The 17065-nt window shown below is 32.8% G+C and overlaps 1 protein-coding gene across 1 annotated transcript in view; it reads right to left on the reverse strand.

Moving 5' to 3' along the window:
- The window catches only part of PSMD14 (proteasome 26S subunit, non-ATPase 14), a 69884-nt gene that overhangs the window by 23695 nt on the left and 29124 nt on the right, over nt 1-17065 (reverse strand). Inside the window, exons 3-6 of the mRNA XM_016196530.2 lie at nt 11116-11187; nt 10770-10889; nt 7995-8065; nt 6866-7016 (exon numbers count right to left, since the gene is read on the reverse strand). Coding sequence (XP_016052016.1) covers nt 6866-7016; nt 7995-8065; nt 10770-10889; nt 11116-11187 — 414 coding nt within the window. The remainder of the gene's footprint in view (nt 1-6865; nt 7017-7994; nt 8066-10769; nt 10890-11115; nt 11188-17065) is intronic.

Raw genomic sequence — 17065 nt, forward strand, 5'->3', positions numbered from 1 at the left:
AATAGTTTTAAAAACAATACTGTGTTCCATATTTATTCTAAGCACACCCAAGGGTCAAGGACCTATCATTTCAATTTAACAACGAATATGGTTTAGGACAAAAAACTAATTATTTTTGAATTCAGTTTAATCCATATTTTTTGGCTTCTCTCATGAGTATAGTACAGTTTATCCAATATGCTATTTATTTTTAAATTTTGTTTTCATGTCAACTGCTAGGTCACTGAAAGACGAAACAAAATTTCTAAAGCACCAATGTATAAAGGTCCCAATTTTTACATTCAAAGGAGTTTATTTTTTAAGTAAAGCTCTTAAAATTTGTTTAATACAAAGGTGTTTGAAAGAAAAATACATAAGCACTTCTGGCAGTAATTATATAATTCACAATACCTTCCTCTCTTTTTTAACAGTACCTGCTGCCTTTGGCACTTCCAATTGTACTTACATAGAAGTCAATGACATGGGAAAAGTTTTTATAAGAAAATGAACTAGATTTTTTTTTAAAGCTTGAAAAAATGTTTTAAGACCTCAAAATCAATGTCAAACATCAGGAAAAGGAAAAAGAGTTACAATTCAGTTACCAGTTAAGTTACATATTTAAAATCATATAAACCCACCACCATATAAAGTCTCTGAATGACTATAAAAAGACTAGGTGTGGAAAGAAAAGCAACACCCCATGTCAAATATCCTTTATCACCTAGAAATGTCCTGTTATCAACTGCTTAGGCTGTTTCCAGATTCTTTAAAAATTAAAGGTGCATGTGACCTGGGAAGTACTGCTGGAGTTTGTGACCATTTCGTTACTTCTGCTGCCATGCACTGCCAGACAGCCATAAGAGAAAAACATCTTATGCCTCTTGTAAGCCCACAGCATAAAAAATTCAAAGAAATCTTACTTGTTATGCCATTTCCAATGGGAAGCACTAAGAACTAAAACTGACTCATGCCAAATGCATATCAGTGAACTGCTGTGATTTCTTAGTCTCAAGTTTGCAACACGCAAATTATTTATAAAATGTCAATTTTAGCTCTGGAAAAGAAATTCCTATGTGTATGTACATTTTCTTTCTTCATCCTTGGAGAATTGCTTACTGTAGCTAGAGATCTGTAGTACAACTTCAATATATTGGGGGAAAAGTACTAGCATAATGTACTTTTTTTGACAAGTGAAGACATGCATCAAAATTCAAACAGAAAAGCCATAAGTTTTGAACATATACACCTTAATGAAAACAAACTCATCTTGAGACATGAGTATGGCAATAGGTAATTATACATTTTTAGATTCATGAAACTTTGTTAAGAAACATAATTAAGTTCTAAAGTTTGACATGATTTTTTAGTGTATGCATGCAGTCAGTATGGTATAGGCGTTTAAATGCTTGAGACACTCTGGTGTCAGAATCCTGCCTAAGTTAGAATTCTGGCTCTATCACTTGCTGGCTAAGTGATCTACTATAAGTTATTAAGCTCTGAATGTCTCCATTTGTGCATGAATGACACCTCACAGAGTTGGTGATATGATTAAATAATACATGTGTACCTGCCCCATAGCTTCTAGTGTAACTGTGACAGTCATGGGGTTGCCCACTTCAGATTTCCTTTCAACAGAACCTGCTGTGGAGAACACAGCTGACTTACAACCTCCATATGCTGCACCTTTAGGTCCTCTGGTGGTTCACCGCAGGTCATGCTTCTCCTGGGCTGCTCCCAGCCAATGACTAAGTAACGACAGTACTAGAACCTAGCCATTCCTGCCAAATAAGGGATTCCCCTAAAGGGGAACTTTGCCTCAAGGACTTCCCATCAGCCTGGCTGAAACTTTCTTAGAAATATGCTGCAGTCTGATGCCCTTCCTACCCAGTCCTACCTTTCCTTTCTCTTCCACAGGATTAAACCTGCACTGCTGTCTGAAGGGTCTCCCTTTATCCATCACAGGCAATGCCCTCAGTCATCTCTTGCATATCTAATCCTATTTTGGCATCTGCTTCTTGGAGCACCCAAAGTGACACAGTAAACAAAGCAAAGGACTGCTATTAATACAGTGTTAAAGTTAGAAAAAAAAGCTACCCCCAAAACCAAATCAGAATTATAAATTTGACATCCACAAACACTTGGCAAAAGGAAATTAGGAAGAGACATTTAAGGGCATATATTTCTTTAGGAAAATTCCTAATTAAAATAAAAATCGCATACAGTTATATTGAATATTATCTCTTTTTAAAAATGACAATAGGCCTAGAATTTTGATGCTCCTGCAAGACAGGTATGTGACAAATACACAGTGAACTTAAAAGCTGATCTCCTCAAGGAACTATTAATGAGCTACAAGAGACTATCATCTCTGGGTCACTGGTCTGATAAACAGAGCATCAATTCTATCTGGTGGCTATATAAAATGTAGAGAGCCCACATTCCTTTCCAGTAGACAAACTAAAGCAAGACAACTGGTATGCTTATTGACAGTTCCACATAAGTAAAGGAATAAAAGGCTCTAGAGACTAAAGGCTGGGGCCTGACTATGTCAGCAAAGTGGTAGGGAGGGTGAATGAGAGGAATAAAGGACTTACATACATTTGTTGTGCTTTAACATTACCTGCAAAGAAAATGCAAATATATCCCTCAAACAGCCATCTCTCAAAAGGCAAGGTCATTATCAAGGAAAAATATGTAAAGGTCAATTACTTTTTTATGTATCACTTTTACATATTTTTATTGGGCTTATTAATTAAATGACGGTATAAAAATTACCTTGTCTAACCCTCTCAACAACTATGAGGTATGAATATTCTCAATTTATGGATGAGGAAACTGAAAAATCACAGGACCTGAATACATTAAATGCGATGACACAACCAGTAAATGATACTACTATGATTTGTTACATACACAGCATGCCAAAGGCAGTACTCTTCATCACCAAGCTATTTGATGTAACAGTTATCCTAACACAAAAGCAAGAAAAAACTACTATTAGATTCAGTTACTTGACAGCAAGGTTTGAGTCTTAATCACCATTGAATATCCATTTCCCAGCAGAGTACCTGGCACACATAATATGGTGCAGAATAAATATCTACTGAAGTGTGAAATGCTCCAAGAAAGCGTGTTTGGATATTATTTTATATATAGTTTTACTATTCATGTTTATTTCCCCTTAAAAAAAGAAGAGTATTCCTGATTGAATTAAATAAAACATTTTCAAGAAAAATCAAGATTTGGACTAAAAGGTTATTAGTGGTTTTTGTGGGTTTTTTTTTTATGTTTTCAAAATAGAAAACAGAGTTTGTTAGGAGTTAGCAGCTAACATCTGAACATTTTACTGACAGGAATCTTGACAAGAAAATGAGTTCTCAAAAGTTGTAAATAGTTGTATGCTAGTTTTATGATACACAGAGTGATCTTTTTTTGCCCTGTGGAAGAACTAGTCCTATTTTAAGTGGAATTAACTTCTAAATTTACTGCTGAATCAAGTCCAAGTTGTGGGCTGAATATACAAGATAACAAAACATTAAGCAAAAGGGAGCCACTGTCCCACTTCAGAACTGAGGTTTAAAATATTTGAATATGTGTGTTTTACAAATAAACTAAAACAGAATCATAAAAACTACATCACTGGTAAGTTTAGAGTAGAGCTCACTGATAATTTCTGTGAGCGAACTCTCCTTTTAAATTATGAATGTTATTATCATTGATTTGCACCTACATCATTTTAAAACATTTACAGGATTACATAATATATGAGTGACATAGATTCTTTATCATATTGTATATTTTATTATTTATGTTGGTCTCAATGTCTGTCCTCAGTATGTCACAAAAGCTGACAGGGATGAGTCTAAATTGTTTTTAAACATTAATAGAACAAATACTACAGGAGAAAAAAATTAATACATAATACCTACTATAAGTAGTATACAGAACTACTGAAAACTTATGAGAAAATGTGTAGTTTCCTCCCCTGACTTATGCTGAAGTGATACCTCTCCATATAAGTAAGTCCTATCCATATAAGTTAAGGCCCCAAGATGACTTCTGGTCCTCTGCTACTGTGATGACCTGAGTTACTCTAGTTTATCATTCATAATTGCCTAATTTTAAAGAGTCAGTAAAACAGCTTGAGCTCTGAAATTTTATAAATTTAGATTTGCACCCTTGTTCTGCTTCTTAATAATGGTGTGCTTTGGGCAAAGTACTCTCTTTGACTCTAATTGTTTTGCCCTCTCATTGATAAAATAGAATAATAATAATGCCTAACTATAGAATTACTGGAAAGAATAAGTTAGACAAGTTAAAATAACTAGCACAATACTTAGCACACAGCAGTAATTCCAAAGATACAGTCAAGTCACATAAAAAGAAATAACAGATTATTGTGATTACAAAAAAAGAATCCACGATTATCACTCAAAAACAGAGAGATAATAATGGGATTTATAAAAATGAAAATATAAAAATATACAGGAAAGAGGTATTTAGTGAACAGAGACCCAATTTAACTCATTTACATATAGATTGCCATTTTTAACTCTTGATTTACTCATTGCTTTACTAAATATTTTGACAGTTTGAGAAAGCAAGTGCAAGGAAGAGGAAGGCAGAGTCCTATGCTATTCAATTTTTACAAGTTTATATTCTTAAGCTTAAAGCTTTTACTAGGAACACTGGCGATGAATGTACTAGCATTTAATTTGGTTCATAGTTTTGAGAGGTCTTGACACTGAGAATCATAAAATATAACAATACTCAGAACCTCATAGATGAAGTTACATAATTAACAAAGAACTAGATCCTTATTTTGGGTAATATAATTGTAAAAATTTATATGTCAAGTATGTGAATGATCAATGAAACATATTTATATTAATACTAAAATTTTTCAAAAATATTTTATGACATAAAATTAGACAGTAATACTTGTGATTTCATAATTTTAGGTATATATAGTTTTAAAATACTGTATTTTACCACATGAAAGCATTCATGTGATACAAGTGAATTTTTAAATGCAACCCATTCTTTCAATATGGACTATGACTAATTATAAACAAACAATGCAAATTCCAATATTGTATAATACTTAAACCTAGATTTGGAAACTAAAACTGCCATTTAAAAAAACTATACACAAGATAACAAAAAATTAAATACATATTCATTTATTTATATTCTATTTTGAGAATGCTTTCTTTTATTGTAATTCTTGTATTTTCCTTTTCCAAGTGGCTACCATCACATGAACCAAGTATCATAAAAAAAAAATCTGTCACACTAATCCAAGGTAAAACTCTAATTACATTTAAAATTAAGCTTTAATTATTATTTGTAAATATTGTGGAAGGGAAACTTAATTGGATAATTCTACTGTTATATTTCTAAAATAAGAATCATTACTTATATGAGTTACTAAAAAGGTACATTACTTATCAGAGAATTAAACTTAAGTAGTATTATACTGTATTTTAATTCAGAAAACTAAAAACAAAAATCAAGGATTTTCAATTTTTATCTATATAACTTAAGTAACAATACAGTTAGTAAAAAAAATAAATAAATAAATTCAAATACAGGTATATAGCAAGCATCAGAAGTTATCTATTCTGAATTGCCTAGTATATCAGCTATTATTGTTTTTGTGGCTAGTTTTTGCTTCTGAAAAACTAAATCACATCTAATAGGATCATGATTTAGAGAAGACCTCAATTTTTATTCATCATGATAATATGATGTCAGTAAGTGTTTAACTTCAAATTCATGACAGATAAAAACTCCAAGTTTTAACAGCCAGATTTAGTTTATTTGAGCTGGTGAGCAGATGTTAATGTAATCTGCGTACTATCAAACTCCAGGTCTGATAGATAGCAAACTAATATTTACTTTTAAGTGCTCTAAAAATAATATGTAAAAGCTGCAAAAAAAGGACTCCATAAATGTATTGTGATTTTATTTTAACAATTATTCTACACTACAATGGAAGTACATGCTCAAACAAGACACCTCAGCAGTATTTTAAAGCAGTAACCACCTAGCCAATTTCTGTATGTTCTGTAGTTTTTCTAATCCACTCTCCCTGTGGTTGAGCAAAATCGAATTGCCTCTCACATTTGCAGACAGCTCTGTGAAGGTGATAATAGAGCTGCTCCCTGCTGTCATGAGGCAGGAAATAGGAAAATGGCATATGGGGCTAGAAAGAAAGAAATAAAAAAAAAGAAAAGAAAGAACGAACAAACGAACAAAAAAGAAAAAAAAAGAACTAAACAAGAACAAAAGATTTCAACAAAGAACAACTATAACCCAATATGCTTTGCAAGTTAATCTCTTTTCAGAATCACTTAGCATATTTAATCATTCATCTGTGTCCTCACTCCAAAAATGCGAATGACTGATAACAAATCTTTGGGGCAAGTTTTCATTGTCTAAAATATTTGGAACATACGACTCCAGAATATGTCCTGTACTACGTCTGCAAAACAGAGCTCTTTAACTAGATTTTTAAAATGTGCCAATCCCAAATTCTCCATTTTAAAATAAAGAAAGGTAGGGTAATGTTTATTAATATATTAATGAAATGTGTACAGCAGGCTTTTAGTATGTTTTAACATTCTTGAATCTATGAAATAAGAAAAAATTTAAAGATAAACATTTATGATTAAACAATAGCTGATTTAAGTAGAAACATATCTCTAACTAACACCAAGACACATTTATCAATGTGTACAGTCGTGTGTGTGTTTTTTTTAAGCAAACAGTCCGGAGGTTTTGTGTAATTAAGAATTCTGCTTTAAAGAAAATAGATTTTTATTTAATGTAGCTGCAAACAGAATGTGGCAGTAGATGCTAATAAAGACAGAATCTACTCTACCTTTCCTTTTACACTCTGAATGGGATCCACAACCACTGCCACAGCTCTCTCCGACAAGGCTTCAAAGCTCTGCTGAGTGTTGATATCCACACCAGAAAGCCAACAACCAAAGCCAGGGTGACTGTGATACCAACCAACAACCATCTCCGGCCTGAAACAAAGAGGGCATTCAGCTGTTCAGAACAGAACAAGTAATACATTTATGAAAAGAAACAGCACACTAACAGGGTATAAATTAAGAAGAGATGATAAACACACAGGTGTGAAAAAGCACCATTAGAAACACTGAAATCATACACCATATTATCCAGAAAACATGGAAATGAATAAGTGTGATAAAGGAGTGCTATCATTAAGAGATGCACATTAGCAGTGGTAGATAAGGCTTTCAGTTTTTCACCTTGTTACCACACTTTCTCAGAGCCAGTTTTTACCCTTTCAGCATTCAAGTAAATATCTACTCTTTAACTCCTTAGCTCTGGGAGTTACAGGCAGAGTATATTTTTAACAATGGACACCAGGATCCACTGTTGTGAAAGGATTAAATATCAATTAAACCAGCAGTAGAACTAGGAACTCAGTCAAAAACCAATTTGCACTGTTCTGCTCAGCTGCTGAGCCTTTTGCTAACATTAATTTTGAAGTTTTCTCCACAGTAGAAGAATTTGAGCAAGAGAATGACAACTATTGAGAGGTTTAATCTAGGGGGGCTCAAATAATACTTGGATTCTATTTGCCCTGTCTTTAAAACTCATATGCCTACAAATACAATGAAATATTTGGAATCTTACTCAACTGAAACTCTAAAATACATGGAACATAAAATATCTTTCAATTATAAGTGATTAGAGAGTAACTCCATATGCTAAACAGAGGGAAGCTATAGCGCAAACTATACTATGTGACGGTTGGGAATTTTAACATGAAGCAGTTTTCTGATTGGGAAATTTCTTTGATTCTAGATGGAAGAGAGACTAGATAGACAGTGCCTAGTACTGACAATGATACTTTTGCATTAACTACATGGCTTTTTTTGCTAGGAATAATATTCACAAATATCCAAAATTTTGAGATACATTTTTGAAAATATTTTCCATTATCCTTTTATGTGATCATTTAAAATACTTACCTTCCAGTCTGCTTCAGCATATCCAACATTTTGGCTTGGAATACTGGGTCAACTGCCTCCACACTGACACCCTGGTTTAAAAAGAAAGAAAAATAATTAGATTTTATAACTATGAAAAAAACCTTATATTACAATGTAAATGAACAAACAGCTACCCAAGAAAACCTAGGTATATTATTTTGAGATACCAAAATAATTTTATAGGTTTTGATACCCACTCTTGTCATTCAATTATAAACCATGTATCAATAAATCTTCTAGAATTGCCAACTACCAAACTGCTGTCAGCTAATGAGTTAAGACAATTTTCAAGATCCTTTAAGAGTTTATGGCCATGGCTATGTATGTATATATGTATATGTATATATGTATGTGTGTATCCGAAATACCAAATAATCAAATTAACGATTTTTTGGTTAGACCTATCTAGGAAGCATACTTACTAATGCCATCCTTTGGTAACTTATAAGCACCTCACCCAAAGTTCTACAACTATTTGGCTATTATAATAATCAACAGTTTCAACTTTTATTCTAGTAATGTAAATACTTTGAAGAAAGAAAGTAATGAAAGTAATTTATTAGTTTCCCAGTTGTTTTTGCAGTGAGTGGGTGGGTGGGTTGGAAGAAGAGGAAGTTGAGTGCTTCAGTTAGGACAACTTAGTAGATTAGATGGATGGGGGAAATATATACTTTTGAATATTACTTCAAATATAAAAGCATTCACACAGAAATTCACCACTAGAGACAACCTATAACCAAGTCTTTTAAACGTTCCATTATTCTGCTAGTTCAACCAAAAGATTTTACAACATGGAACTATCACAGGCATTCATATCATCTCTTCAGCGATAGATCATTGCCATTATAGCTCCCAAAAGGCTTTCTTCTAACATCAGGAATATAAGTCTAATCTACTTAAACAAACCAGTTAACTTAAGTGCTTCCTTCCCAACAAAACAAATAGTATTTTGAATTCTAACAGACAGTGCATACTCAAGAACAGGGATATGCAATCTGCTGCCCACAGGCTAAGAAAGGCTTTTTTACATTTTTTAAAGGATTGTTAAAAAAATAACAAAACAAACAAAAAAAACCCCACAAAAATATGAGACTGAGACACATGTCTTTACAAAAAAGTCTCTGCTAACTCTTGGACCAGAAGAAAAACTTAAATTCAGCATAGAGTAAACATGGGGACCAAAACCTTCTACTTTATATTGTCAAACAAGCATTTATACAGAATATTAAAGCTTATGATCCCTTTATTATAATGAATAAGCATATAAGAATCGCATGTAACAGAAAAAAGTTAACTTTATGTGTTTTATATATTCTGACATGAAAAGATAGATACAAATAATTGCCTAATATTCAAATCTAAATCTTTAGTTAATATGTAGTACATTTCTCTATGTCCAATGTACAAAATAAACAGAATGGATCATAAGGACAAAATCAGCAGATCTAAATTATTTCATTGCATATTTTCCTATTATTTTGCATTATTTACAAATAAACTGCATTCTGTAGCAATTACTCCATTTAAAATGCTTATTATACACATACACATATATATTGCAACATTTAAAAACAAAATTTGTGCCAGGCCAGTGTTGCTCAGTTGGTTGAGCATCAATCCATGAACCAAGAGGTCACCGGGTAGATTCCAGGTAAGGGCACATGCCCAGATTTTGGGCTCGATCCCCAGTAGGGGGCACACAGGAGGCAGCCGATCAGCGTTTCTCTTTCATTGATATTTCTCTCTCTCTATCCCTCTCCCTTCCTTTCTCTCTAAATTCAATAAAAACATGTGTTTGTTTTTTAAAAATTGTTTTCTCTAGCATCTACTTTATCAAAACATATTTGTGGTAAAGAGCCTCAAACAGAACAGTTTAATGAAAACAATTTCTTTAACCCAGATATTTCATAAGGCTCAATAAGAAAAGACTGAACATTAGAGAAAAAACATCCATCGTAAAAATATATATATTATATTTTTCTAGGTAAACAGATGAGAAGGGTATGTATGTTGTTTTTTGGAAGGTAGGTAGGATGGTTATTATCTTTTGGCCATTTTCTTTAAACTGAAATAGACACCTATCTACAGAAGTCCAGGGCATTAAACAAAACAGAAAAAACAAAGCATTGTTCCAGAAAGAACAATAATTCAGAACAGGGAGAGTAGCTAACTTTCAAAATCTGCATGAAGTATGTATCTTCTATAAATAAATTACCATGCCTGGGCAAAAACACTAAAGTTTGCCATAGTTGTTTTTTGTTGTTGTTGTTTTAACTTCACATTTTAAAAAGGAGAATCTTAAGAGTCATTTATCACCATATATGGAACATTTTTAAAAAGGGTCATATTTCAAAACAATGGGAACAAAACATGCGGACTAAATTATATGTAAATTAAAATCTAATTAAGAGTCTGAAATCTTTTGAACCAACTATTCAAAGTAATCAAACTAATATCCTACTATTTTAGGGTTAACTAATTTATACACCCAGTATGCTATGCTAGTTTAAGCTGAAGGTATGAGTAAAGGGATTTAATGTTAGCATCATTCAGTTTGTGAACCTACAGGGAATGATGCACTTAAAACATAAATAATTTAATTCAATACAATCTAGATATTTCCATCATTACTCTTATGATGAATTTTCTCTATCAGGACGAGAAAATGTAATATGACGAATGTTATTTTGCATAGGAAAAGTAACGAGAAAAGAAACACATTTACTTGCAGCAGGCAACCATGAAAGTACTCACTGTTCCAGACTGTGGCATAGCAAACACATCAATCACTCTGACGGTGTAATCGTCAACAAATTCTCCAAGCATTAGACCCATAACTTCCATTGGAACTCCAGCACGACCATGTTTTAACATCTGTAAGAATAAGGTATGTGGACACAAAGCTTTGAGGTCTTTGTCGTTTTTTTAAAAAACTAAGAACCTAATTTTGTTTCAGTGGAAATAAAACACTCTACTTTACTGATGTAGCTAAAACAATAGCTTATGCCTGAGACGGTTAAGGTGACAAATATGTCAAAGTAAAAGATGCAGTGAGAGCAACAGAGCTCTCTTAAAGCAAATTACTCCATTCAATACTTACTTTTAACAGTGCCAGGGAAGAGATATAGACTTGTTCTGCTGTGTCCACTGCAGGAGCATCTGTAGGTGGCCCCTAGAAACAAGCATATCAATTATTTTATAAATACACAGAGTTTGAGTTTAAAATTAAAGTTACAACGTGATTGGCTTTAAGAATTTTGGGAAAATATGTCAAGTATCTTTTATTCAGGTACAATACCAATAATCAAAACAAGTTTGGATTCTCAAAACCTGTAGAAAAAGATCAAACTTGGTACTAAGGCAAGTGTCCAATGAACATAAGGCTTACATCTTTCAGCAATGGTAATCTACCTCCACTCCTGTAATGCACCAATTAGCCATGTTTCTTACCACAATGTGAATGTAAAATGCTGTCAGACTAGCATGATTAACTGAAGGATGAACACGAACAGCAAATTCTCTGAGCTTGATTTTCAGCTAAAGACAGCATGAACATTAGAGCTATGGGATCTCTCTGGGATAGTAGGTACAGTGGGGGAGGGGACAAAAGACTTCTAATCCCTAGGTGAAAGAGCTGTGAACAACATACTCTATGCTTCACCTGATGAAGTTGTTCCCCTCCCCCTATAAAACAGAGAAATTTAACACAGTAAACCCCGGGTGTGAACAAACTGGTTTACACTGGTATAGCTAAGATGAAAATACTTCCAAATCCTGACCACTACCTTTAAAACAAATATTATTATTAATCTTATTATAGGCTAAGGAAGATACTCTGTTTCTCCCTATGGATTCTATCTTCATCAAAAGCAACAAACCTCTTTTACTATAATATTCTGTGGCACAAAGTAATTTACATATAGTCCTTACCCTCAAGGTGACTAGAATCTTATAAATGTAATTCTGCAAATAGCAAACTTTTTTTTTTTCTTAATACAGGGCAGTCTAGGAAATTAAAAAAATGAGATGTGATATAACTGCTGGTCCAGTTTTGCTTAAAGTTCCCTTTCCTTGACATTTAACTCTGTTAGAAATTATATAACATGTTGGCTTTCCAAATTATCTCAAAATTCCATATTGCTCTTATAGGTTTACTCACTAAAATTAAACATTCCTTACTCATTACATTTCCCACTTATAGGTTTAGTTGTACTTTGTGCTTTTTGTCTATATGCTAAATTCTTTGTGGGTTTTTTTTTTGGGGGGGGGGTTTTGTTTAAATGCTCATTAACATTTACTGGAAGTATTAAGTATAAATAATTCTATAATAAGTTTTCTCTAAGTACAAGAATCATACAAACAGTACCTGTTTCTGTAAGTACAAAGTGGTAAGAAAAATCAAATCCCTTAAATTTTATTTTTAATAGTAAGTGCCAGATAATAACTTAAAAACTGACCAAGCTCTTCACGTATTCTCACCTAATGCAGCTTTATAACTTGCATTTCAAACAGACATGAATCTCAGAGTGAAAACTCTAAGCTAAGCTAAAAAGCTGTCATGCCAAAACACTTGCTGAGGTTATCATCATATAAAACATGACAATTCTGTTGATATGATAATTTTATTCATCTAAGGCAGTTAAGAAAATTTAAGAAGGTAAGGATAATAGCAAATTGTGATAAGAGGCTTTAGAGAAGTAATACTTTAAGGTCAGGATAGTGAACACTGTATTCATAAAAATTATTTCCTGGATCCAGAGCAACTTAAAAAATGCATATGGAGAAAGAATTTAAAGTGGTGTCTATACTACTTATTAATAGAGGCTGATCAACTTGTCAGAAAATATTTAAGGAAAAAAAAAGAACAGCCCTGGCTGGGTAGGTCAGTTGGTTAAAGCATTTCCCAATGTGCCAAGGTTGTGGGCTCATTCCCCAGGAGGGGCACTTACAAGAATCAACCACTGAATGCATAATGGGTGGACATCGAATCAATGTTTCTCTTTCTCTCATCAACAACTAAAAATTAAAAGGAAAAAAAAAAAAAGAACAGAGGAATAAAAACATCACCAAAATGTATTACTGACAAAGTCCAGAAACTATTTCTGCCATCAATGAAAGAATAAACACTGTTCTGTTCAACATTATATGTAAACAGTACCTAGGCAAAGTACCTGGCATGTAATAAGAGAACTCAATAAGTATTGTTTGAAAAAAATTGAGCTACTGCAAGCCAATGGGACAGAAATAAAAAGTACCCACCAGTTACCCTGTGAGAGAGAACAAGCCATATGCAAGTAAATATGAAGATCCTTAGCCCCTCTTTTCACTATTTTCTTCTGGCTCAGAAATGTACTACCAGAAAACCATGCAGTTGTGTTTCTACTGTATGGGTGCTGTTTTTAGAGACAGCAGCCAGTAGTATTTTCTGTTGCCCCTTTCACTTCATGACTACTTTGTTTCTTAATCTAGTTAGACTAAATTCCCAGAAGATAACTTGGCAAGAAGTAGCAGAGAACTGCATCAAGGAAGGGAAGGAAGGAGGGAAGAAGGGAGGGGTGGGGGGGGAGGTAGGAGAGGGGAGGAGAAGGGAGGGAAGGGGAGAAAGAAAAAGGGTAACCCATGTAAAACAGTGTCTATGGGTCAGATGGTAAGGACCTCAAATTAGAAGTGAGCATCAAAATCTGAGGCTATTGTTCTTCTAGATGCTCACCTGTTCAAAATAGCACACAACCAGGTAATGAAGAAGAAAACCCCATTAAAGACCCTGGAAACTGAGCTAAGAATGATATGTAAGAACCTTTACAGCTGTAAATTAAAGATGACTGAGTTGAGAAAAATGTGAGACCATGGACAATTTACATACATTGTCTTTTGGCCAACATTCCTTGGGAATAGCATTCTGATGATTCAGAGAAGAAAGTCATCTAAAAATAGGACTCATAAAATTTCAGAAAACTATTTAGTATCAGTAGAATACATGAAGGTGTCTTATCGTTGAAGTAGATAGAGGTCAGACCAAAATGATACTATAGGACAGAGAAATACAGCTGTTCCTAAGGATAAAACAAGAAATGGAAAGAATCAATAGGTCAAGACAAAGCTGAAGAAAACTTTCTTAATGAAAAGTCAACTAAATGTCCAGCAATAATCACTGAAGGCAGTATTATATCTTGAAAAGTCTTTGGCAAATCTTAATTACATGGATAAAACACAATTTCTAAAACCATACGAGGCACACTAAATAACCTAAAGGCAAAAATGCAACTTTGGGTTTCTTCGCAAGATTAAATGTTCAGTTTTAAGAGAGAAACCCTGAATCAAAAATCTTATACTCAATTTTTTAAAAATGTCTGAAGGCCTGCAAATATATTACTATGAGGGCTAGAAAATAAGATTCTATGTAACCTCCCTCAGAGAACTTAATAATCTAGCTGAACTCCCACAAATCAAAATTAGAACCTTAAAAATGGAAAAGGCATCATATAAAAGATCTGTGAAAACCACTAAAAACAGTTAAATAGAGACAGATCTAAATAATATAAATAACCAGCGTCCAAAACCACAGATATTATCCAACTAACTATACAAAAAGCAATGGAATAAAAGTAGTATACAAAATTCTTTATTTTACATATAGGAAGGGGAAAAAGACATCTATTATAGAAATATGGATTACAAAAATTTTTATGCACAATTTAAAAATAACCACAATAAACATTAAAATTGAATGTAAACCTTAGCAAATCAATGAAGAAAAAAAGCAAACACAGTACGAACATAAAAAGAAACAGTATAGAACCAGAAAGGGAGCAAAGAAAAACAGCAAACAACATTAAGTTAAGATCAATTATTCTGGTAATGAAACAACATAAATAATTAAAGCCCCTTATTAAAAGTCTCTCACAATGGGTTTAAGATAGATATGCTGCTTACAAAGGAAAAAACAAAAAGACTGGTGAGATCTGTCAGTCAGCGAAGCCACATGACCACTACATTTTACTCACCCTGCCTTTCTTCAGTGTTACATTATTACATTAATAGACTTCCCAGTTTTAAATGACCTTTGTACTTCTGGGAGAACTTTTTTTATTTCACTTCGGGTTTTTGTTTCCCTGTTCATAAGTGAGATTGGTCTGGCACTTTCTTTTTTCTGTAAAATTTCTCAGGTTTTGATATTATTATGCTAGATTTACAAAATGAAATGTTTCATAATTTCTCATTTTCTATGTTCTAATAATATTTATATACACTAAATTATCCATATCTTTAAAAAATTTGGAAGAGTTCGTTAGTAAAACATTTATCTTTACGAAGCTGACTTTGGAGCTAATTCTTATAACTTTTTCGGTGGTATTAATTCAGGTTACCTATGTCTTGAGACTACATGGACTATTATATTGTTTCAGAGGATTCACTTCATTTAGATCTCAAATTTATCACCATATAATTGAATATATTCTATTTTAATTTTTCATTTTTAATACCAAAAATATGTAAAACTAAATGTTTTCCCACATCACATTATAATACCACCCAGAAAAATTATTTACATTTTTAAAAAAATGAGATCACAACAAAAACTATGCTAAAAATATTGAAGGGAACATTTCCCAATTCATTCTATGAGCCAACATTATCCTGATACCAAAGTCAGACAAAGACAGAACAAGAAAACTATAGACCAATATCTCTTATGAACATTGGTGCAAAAATTCTCAACAAAATACTAGCGAACAGAACTCAGCAGCATATTAAAAGAATTATAGACATGACCAAGTGGAATTTATGGCTGCAATGCAAGGATGGTTCAACATACAAAAACTAACCAATGTAATACACCACATTAACAGAATGAAGGAAAAAACACACACAAGATCATCTCAATTGATGCAGAAAAAGTATTTGACAAAATTCAATAGTCTTTCATGAAAAAAAAAAACAAAAAAAACCCCCACCTCAACAAACTAGAAACAGAAGGAAATTAGCTCAACAGAGTAAAAGCCATAGATGAAAAACACAATACCCCATAGTGAAGACCAAAAGTGTTTCCTCTAAGATCAGAAACAAAGCAAGAATCCCCTTTCTTACCACTTCTATTAAAACAGTACTGAAAGTTCTATCCTGAGCAATTAGGCAAGAAAAAGAAATAAAAGCATCCAAACTGAAAAGAAGTAAAATTACCTGTTTGCAGATGATGATCTTATATATAGAAAACCCTAAATATTCCACAACAAAAAAAACCTGTTAGAATATATGAATTCAGCAGGCTACAAAATCAACACACAAAAATCAGTTGCCTTACTATACATGAACAATAATGTGAAAAGGAAATTACAAAAACAATTCCATTTACAACAACTTAAAAAACAATAAAGTACTTAGACATTAATTTAATCGAGGAGGTAAAAGATCTGTACAATGAAAACTACAAAACATTTCTGCAAAAAACTAAAAAAGACACAAATAAATGAAAACACATCTCATGTTCATGAATTCAAGGGCTTAATACTATTAAAATGTCAGTATTATCCAAAGTGATCTATAGTTTCAATGCAATCCCTATCAAAATCCCAATGATTTTTTTGCAGAAATAGAAAAACTCATCTGAAAACTCATATGGACTCTCAAGTGATCCTGAATAGCCAAAACAATTCTGAAAAAGGCGAACAAAACTAGGACTCATTTCCTGATTTCAAAATGTAATACAAAGCTACAGTAATCAAAACAGTGTGATACTGGCATAAAGATAGACATACAGACCAATGGAATAGAATTGAGAAACAGAAATAAATTCTCACATATACAATCAAATGATTTTTAGCAAGGGTGCCAATACCATTCAATAGGGAAAGGACAGCCTTTTCAATAAATGGTGCTGGAAAAACTGGATATCCACATGCAAAAGAACGAAGCTAGAACCTTACCTAACACCATACAAAAATTAGCTCAGAGTGGATCAAGCACATAAGTGTAACACCTAAAACAATAATAGAGGAAAACAAAGGACAAAAACTTCATAACATTGATTTGGCAATGATTTCTTGAATATG

This window comes from Miniopterus natalensis, chromosome 8 (genome assembly GCF_054644295.1).
Source record: "Miniopterus natalensis isolate mMinNat1 chromosome 8, mMinNat1.hap1, whole genome shotgun sequence".
NCBI lineage: Eukaryota > Metazoa > Chordata > Mammalia > Chiroptera > Miniopteridae > Miniopterus > Miniopterus natalensis.